Source organism: Barbatula barbatula (assembly GCF_947034865.1).
Source record: "Barbatula barbatula genome assembly, chromosome: 12".
NCBI classification, from domain to species: Eukaryota; Metazoa; Chordata; class Actinopteri; order Cypriniformes; family Nemacheilidae; genus Barbatula; species Barbatula barbatula.
Window position 1 is genome coordinate 2693087 of NC_136775.1, and position 8305 is coordinate 2701391.

At 37.0% G+C, this 8305-nt stretch overlaps 1 protein-coding gene across 1 annotated transcript in view; it reads right to left on the minus strand.

Annotated features, from left to right (window-relative positions):
- Positions 1-326: 326 nt before the first annotated feature.
- Positions 327-8305, minus strand: part of ica1 (islet cell autoantigen 1) — an 8518-nt gene continuing 539 nt past the window's right edge. Inside the window, exons 2-13 of the mRNA XM_079470289.1 lie at positions 7134-7162; positions 6868-7033; positions 6539-6611; positions 6296-6419; positions 4951-5149; positions 4369-4494; positions 3564-3656; positions 3155-3237; positions 3025-3074; positions 1936-2175; positions 1733-1813; positions 327-1546 (exon numbers count right to left, since the gene is read on the minus strand). Coding sequence (XP_079326415.1) covers positions 1431-1546; positions 1733-1813; positions 1936-2175; positions 3025-3074; positions 3155-3237; positions 3564-3656; positions 4369-4494; positions 4951-5149; positions 6296-6419; positions 6539-6611; positions 6868-7033; positions 7134-7150 — 1368 coding nt within the window. The 5' untranslated portion in view covers positions 7151-7162 and the 3' untranslated portion in view covers positions 327-1430. The remainder of the gene's footprint in view (positions 1547-1732; positions 1814-1935; positions 2176-3024; positions 3075-3154; positions 3238-3563; positions 3657-4368; positions 4495-4950; positions 5150-6295; positions 6420-6538; positions 6612-6867; positions 7034-7133; positions 7163-8305) is intronic.

The following is an 8305-nucleotide window of genomic DNA, read 5'->3' on the forward strand; positions in this document are numbered from 1 at the left end:
ATATGCATTTTATAGTTTAGATTCTGCAAATTTGACGAAGCATAACATACCTAGGAGTACATGAGACACAGAACTTCAGGCAAAAACGTAACTCAAATAAGTGCATAATTCACTTTGACAAACAACAGAAATAATTATTTAGTATTTTCTGAAGTCGCCGGTAATGCTTGAAATCTTTAACACAGACCTACAATGAGCTCCAAGTTGAAGGGATTTCAACTTCGTTTTGAAAAACAGTCATGAGAGTCACAAATAATTTATTACCGTTAAGCTAAAAAAGGGAATTCCCATGATGCAATGCAAATGACAACAGCTTCGAGTCTTCCCACATTCCTAAACACATTTATTTGTATATTTAAATCTTCTGCAATAAACTTCAAATACATTCAAATATATAGCATTTTACGACGTTTTATGTTATATTCGTGAGTTCAATTCCCGAGCAACGCACAAACTCATGTAATGTATAGCTTGAATCGACGGCTTATTGTTTTGAATAAAAGCAGTAACTTTCAGAATCAAGACCACAGAAAAGAGTCTGGTTACTGTTGTGCCCTTTGACTTATCAATAGCTGCATTTTCAAGTTTTCTTAGAGATATGAATCAATGAAATGAACCTCCATCATATTTAAGGCTTTTGAAATGCGGCATTAGTTTAAGTTGATGGCACTAAACTAAGAAATAATGCAGTCAAGAAAGTTTAAGGTTTATAAATAACATTTGCAAAAACTGTTCTCCACATCTTTCGTTCATGCTTAATCAAGGCTAAATATTTTAAATAAATAATGATACAAATATGGATACTTGCAATATTAAAGTATACAAAATCAACATATTATCATACAGTTAATACACAAAAGGTTATGGCAACTGCCTCAATAATACTTGCAATGGAAAGAGACATCAAATCAAGTCAGAGCAAATATCGTTGAAGTACTTTGGCATGAAATAGTTAAGGTACTTCTATAATATAAAAAAGAAATGTCTGTAACAAGTCTAATACAGGCATAGCTCTTACACGTGTGCAGCGTTGTGTGACCCTGGACCACAAAACCTTACAAAGTCTTGTGGGTCAATTGTTTGAAATTGAGATTCACACATCATCTGAATAAATAAGCTTTCCATTGACATGTGGTTTGATAGGATCAGAAATGATTTAGTCGAGATTCAACTATTTGAAAATCGGAGGGTTTCTGAACCATTTTTGTTTGCGATTTGCTGCATCCACTCACAGAAATAAAGTTTTGACATATTTACCGTAGGAAAATATCTTCATGGAACACGAACTTTACTTAAAATCGTATTGATTTTTGGCATAAAAGAAATATCGACCCATACAACGTATTGTTGGCAATTGGCTAAACAAGTGTTCCAGTGCTACTTATGACAGGTTTTGTGGTCCACATGACACGAGCATCTGTAACAGATGATTACGCATTAAGCAGCTCCCGTTCCTCGTCTGTTCGGCCAATCGCATCTGGGTTCGACAGCGGATCCAGATCGGCAAACAGGTTGAACCAAGCGGAGAGATCTTTTGAGCTCGGATCTGTAATTGCGATACATATTCATATTTTAAACAAGATAATTCTGTACATTTCTTTGACTTGAAATAACTTTTTTTGTAAAGGTTGTAAATGTTAAACCAAACCTTGTTAATGATCGACTTTGCAATCATAAGTCACAGCATTTATAATGAATGAAAGTGATCAGCAGCTCATTTATTGGTAAGTACCTCTCGCTGTAGGTCTGGAAGAGATTTGGCCAGCTACAGATGTGTTTTCGGATGTATTCTGTGGAACGGCTGTTGGCCAACCTAGATTACAGAACAATGAGACTTTTTATATGCACAACCAAGGGGTCCTGCTGACAAGAGTAATCTGTGTTTTTCACTTTATACTGATAGTCTGGTTTGTGATGGTGAGACATGTTGCTCACCTGAGACAGCGGACTGTAGATCATTCATGCTCTGGTCAAAAAGTTTAGAAGGCAGAAAGAACGCTGACTCCTCCTCCGGCCGGACCTCTGCTCTGTTATTACCCGCCGGCTCATTTTCACCAAACACCTCCTGCCATTCCCGTGAGAAACCCCCCTCCTCCAGAGAACTGCTGCCCAGAATCTCATTCAACAGACTCAGCACATCCTTCTCCTGACCGGAAGAGAAACACTCATCCTCTCCTGTACATACAGTCAATGTAAAGTCAAGTCATCATCACTTAAACACAATGTTTGACAATTTAGTTAAAAAATGTAAATCTTAAACTTAATAACCAAAACTGGATATACATTACCTAAAAAATTAAGTACAAAAATATTAAGATCGAAAAATTAAACGGAAAGAATGAAAATGAAAGCGTCCAGAATAAAAGTTTGTGTTTACATAATATATGTCTGTGTACTGTGCATATTAATTTTGTATTAACAAAAACCATACACATAAACGCATTTTAAAGAAAAACATAGAAATGTATATTTAATATAAATTATTATTTAAATATAATTGAAAACATGTAAATATTTCCTAAATATGTATACATGTATGTGTTTATAAATACAAATTTAATAAGCACAGTACTCAGATGTACTGTATATTATGTCAACACAAACTTTTATTCTGAGTGTGAATAATCGCGATTAATCGTTTGACGGCCCTAAAATATTTATTATATAATAACAACAATATTATCTGTTGTATCAAAGACTGTAAAAAAGGACGGCGTGGCTCCGCTTCCTTCCATTGTAATGAACTGAGCGTAAAACAACTGATGATGGGCGTGTTACGCAAAACCGTTAGTTTGGAGCCTGGGCCTGCGCAGAAGGAATAGTGGAGCAAGGAGGCGGAGCCGTGGTATCAAACATCCGCCCAAGGGTGGGGTTTATGACCTGTACTGCAGCCAGCCACCAGGGGGCGATCCAAGAGCCCACAGCTACACTTTTAAGGAAGTGTGACGTTGTATCTATGTTCTCTAAATCGTTTTGTTTTACGAATAAATTTTATAGAACATTTACATGTTTTGGTACATTTACCTGTTTGTGTATATGTCCTGCTGTGATTTTCTTCTTCGATTGAAATGAGCCTAAAATACACAAGACAGAAATAATCGAGTAGAGCTTTGATTGACAGAACTGGATAAAATGAGAAGAAAACATCTCTTACATCTCATCTGTACTCTGTCTCGTCTCCTCATGTTCTGCCTTCGGCTTCGTTTTCTTCTTTAGCTTTTTCTTCGTGCCCTGATCCTAAATGCATCAAAAGACAGATGTGCCGATTTGTTAAAATTAAAGGACAAGGGTCTAATTTTGTACATCTTGTGGCTAGTAACACATTTGTAAATCTGTTTGTTTAAGCTGAATAATATCATAATATTGTCTCGATAACCAAGCAAGTAAAAGAAAATGTTTGGACGAGTCAGTAGAACAAATGTATACAGTAATTGTTCAAATTGGTGGGTCTGTCTGTGCATCTGTCTGCCTTTATAACCTTTAAACACTTGAAAAACCTTTTTAAACTTTCATAGTTCTTCTCGATAACGGTTTCATGTCTAGTTTCATTTAAAGCGTCTCACCACCAGTGTTGAAATGTCATGACAGCCTTTGAAGCTCTCGTGAATGGCAGCCATAGTGTGAGACGTCTTCTCCCAAAAATGTAACAATGTGGTCTATAAAACAGGCAGGAAAACAGATGTTTATACTAAATTGTGAGGGAGAAATTATTATTCATGCTACTGTTCATGATCCATTCAGAAAAAGACTCATTCATGGCTTATGTGTTCTACTTATATAAAACATGTATATGTCAAACAATTTTATATATCAATAGTTTGTAAATGCATGTATACGCTACAGTTCAAAGGTTAAGGTCACTTTACTGAAATGTTTGGCATGGTCTTGAAATATCTTTGGATCGGAAAGCATATGTATGAAAGATTGAGGATGAAACATATAATTGTAAATATAACATTCATTTTATTACAATTTTTTAAATGAAGTTTGACTGAACAATGAAAATAAAACATAAGAGATGTGTGCTTTTAAAAAAATACAGTGTAAAAAGCAGGGGGAGAGCACAAAACACTGCGTGATAAAAAATACATGAAAAACATTTCTGCACATTCTAGACAAAGACAGACTTCACTTGAGATGTTAAAATACATATTTTTTATTAATTTTATTCTTAGCCACAACATAATTCCCAGTTGGATTTGTGTTATTCCACAATTTAATTGAGAATGTGTTTCAAAATATTCATTTATATTTAAGTGAGTAAGTGAACTTTCTTGATGTTATTACAGTTTCTGTACTAAGGTAAAGAGGATGTAATGCAGATCCGAAGTACACTATGACATATAAATGCCAAACCGGTGCATGTACCTGATAGGTTGTCAGGACATGCGAGAGGAGATTGCAGCGACTGGCTCCGAGCAGCTCAACCTTCTGACACACATCATTCTTCAGTTTGTCAAAACTTGTCTTGTTGAGACGCACCTGAGTTTGAACCTTACAAGTATGAAAAGACTGCTTATCAAAAACAACAAGCTATATTTACAAATGTACCTTATCTGTTAGTCTTTCTTCAATCACAAAAGAAGATTTTTGGAAAACTCTAGTGATCAAACAACCTTGGACCTCATTGACTTCCAATGTATGAACACAAAACCACAGAGATATTTCTCAAAATATCTTCTTTTGTGTTTTACGGGTAAAAGTCATATACAAGTTTTGAACTTCATGAGGGTTAATAAAGCTGTTTTATATTGTTATGTAAACTACCCCTTTAAGATAAATACCACTCGACTCGGCTCCGGGGGCTTTCTCTGTTCTGCACAGTTCAAAAACACCTGAACAAGCTCATAAAAGACAACGACAGGCATGTGTGTCGGATAACTAGACTTTTCACTTTCTCATCCCATTGTGGTGGACGTCACGTAACGCTTATTGTGAGACCTACAGTACCTTTCGAAATTTTTCCATCTGCTTGTGTGTGTCAGGGTCCAGTTCCTGAGAGACGTCCTTCATCCAGAGCAGAGCTCCTCTGTACTCTGTCCGTGACTGCTCCATGCGGTTCACCGTCAGCCACGTGTCAGAGATCGCCCGGTAACGGAAGGTTTCCACCTCCTGGTACAGACGACTCAACGGACCCCGTAATGCCAGTCTGGAGAGCGAAATGTTTGTCAAAGGGAACATTTTGTGATTCAGAAGAGTAAAGGTCTACGCAACATTCAGTTAGAAATTTTTATATGCGTTTTTTCGTATTTGTAGGATTTGTTTGTACAAAAGCATCTCAAAATGCTTACAGCGGATGCGAAAAATGCTGAAAATCAAGAAAAAATTACGACGGACGGAAAAACGTGTAACATGTAAATGTGATTGACACAAAGTGAGCTCGTATTTATTTTATTTATACGTGCTGAAATTTCGGATTGTAAATTTCAGACTCAATGTGCAATGGGCTTAAGAACATATTAATGATACAGTAGAAGTTTATTTAGTTATGACAAATTACGTAAAACAATGTAGGTGGCATTTTGAGGTGTTATTTTTTTAAATAATATTGCAAAAAAATAGTTAACATTAGTCTACACATCAGAGAATAAATAACTACACATAAATAGTCCAAATTAAATTATACTTTTGAATAATAAAAATGTATAATAATCTTTTTTTTTAAATGTCATCAAATGTCCAACGTATGAAATTGAGATCTAGCGGTGAGGATTGCGAATTGCGTCCAAGGTCTCACTCCACCCTTCCCTTTTCAAAGCACTAAGGTGGCTGACACAGGACTAAAGACGTCGTCGTGTTTTTGCTTCTTTGTCGAAGGCGATAACGTATTTTGGAAATGCGTTCCGTAGAGCAGTTTGTCCATTTAGGGCTACTGTAGAAACAACATGGTGAATTCAATGTGAGGGGACCCGCTCTGCATGTAGATAGAAGTAGCTCATTCTAGGATAATAAACATGATGCTTCATTATGTGAGCTCTATCCTGTGAAGACATAGTTATGTACTGTATAGTATATTGCATTTCTGTCAACAGATCCTCCAAAAACTTACACACGGCAGCTTTAAAACATTTCCTTTTTTGTATTACATGCCCAATTTAATAGAGAGCATCCCTGTGTCTCCATCAGCACCCTTGCTACCGAGGTCGTGAATCAGTATATGGTACACGGGTTCGGGCACTGGTAAAGACCCTGCTCGCTTCACATTGCGACACTTATATTAATATTCCATTCTGAAGACAATGACATTTGTTTGTGTTCCCGGGATCATACAGAAGGTCGGATGTACAGAACTGACCTTTGCTGCGAAGAGAAGCATAGAGCTTTTCCAGTAGCCTGCATGATCTTTCCAGCTCGACTTTTGTCCTGAGAGCCTTGTGAACGCAAGAACCGACCCAGTTCATTCTCCTCCTGTGATAAAACTAGACAAAATCCAAACCTTTACATTTTCTTTTGATAATAGAATCAAACTCTTTAAGGGTCAAGCCTTCTGTAAAGACAACAACATGAATATTGATCAAATAGTCTCATGTTTACTTACATGTAATCCTTCTTTGATATTGTTCAATCACCTTCAGGAGCTCCATGCACGTTCTTTGTACCGAATGAAACACCTGATTGGATGGTTTTAAACCAGATTGATCACATGAGCGTATGTATATTTCTTTACATGAAGATAAATATTCTAAATGCATGAGCAAAGGTTTATTATCAAACGTTTAAGAGTATAAATTGATTAAAAGGCATAAAACATTTTGTCCTCAAAGTTTCAGTTTGCTCAATTTAATCTCACGGCTAGCTGGGAGCATTTTATATACACCCTATTTGATTTGTAGTTTTTTTCCTAAAGGATAAACTGAACATTTCCACCTCAAGTTTAGCGTCCAGATCCGCGTCTGATGCAACGACATGTTCATCCTCCTTCTTTCCAGTGACTTTGATTAAAGTTTGCTTGGTTTTCCAGTATTTCTGCTGGAACTTGTTGACCACAGATGATTCTTGACTTGACAGAAATTGATCGGAATGAGAAATACCACTGCGAAAACACAACAACGCAATTATAAATGCCCATTTCATTTTGAACATAAACACGACTGCCTGCCTGCGCATTTAATAGTCTCTGTATATATACTCACTGGTTCCCTTTGTCCATCTTTACTGTTCTCTGAAACAAAGAAAGAAAATTAAAAATTATACATCTCAGATGGATGGACGGACGGACGGACAGACCAGACAGACGGACGGACAGAAGGAAGGATAGAGGGACGGATAGATAGATGATGGACGGACAGACGGATGTATTGATGATAGATAGGTAAGTAGGTAAGTAGGTAGGTAGGTAGGTGGATAGATGGATAGGGGGATAGGGGGATAGATAGATAGATAGATAGATAGATAGATAGATAGATAGATAGATAGATAGATAGATAGATAGATAGATAGATAGATAGATAGATAGATAGATAGATAGATAGATAGATAGATAGATAGATAGATAGATAGATAGATAGATAGAGGGACAGATAGATAGATAGATAGATAGATAGATAGATAGATAGATAGATAGATAGATAGATAGATAGATAGATAGATAGATAGATAGATAGATAGATAGATAGAGGGACGTATTGATGATAGATAGGTAAGTAGGTATGTAGGTAGATAGATGGATAGAGGGATGAATGGATGATGGATGGATGATGGATGGATGGATGGACGGACGGATAGAGGGATGGAGGGATAGATAGACGAGATAGATAGATGAGATGGAGGGATGACAGACGGATGTATTGATGATAGATAGGTAAGTAGGTAGGTAGGTAGGTAGGTAGGTAGGTAGATGGATAGAGGGATGAATGGACGGATGGATGGACGGACGGACCGACCGACAGACTGACGGACGGAAGGACGGATAGAGGGATAGATAGATAGATAGATAGATAGATAGATAGATAGATAGATAGATAGATAGATAGATAGATAGATAGATAGATAGATAGATAGATAGATGACAGACGGACGTATTGATGATAGATAGGTAAGTAGGTATGTAGGTAGATAGATGGATAGAGGGATGAATGGATGATGAATGGATGGACGGATAGAGGGATGGAGGGATAGATAGACGAGATAGATAGATGAGATGGAGGGATGACAGACGGATGTATTGATGATAGATAGGTAAGTAGGTAGGTAGGTAGGTAGGTAGATGGATAGAGGGATGAATGGATGGATGGATGGATGGATGGATGGATGGATGGACGGACGGACGGACGGACAGACAGACTGACGGACGGAAGGACGGATA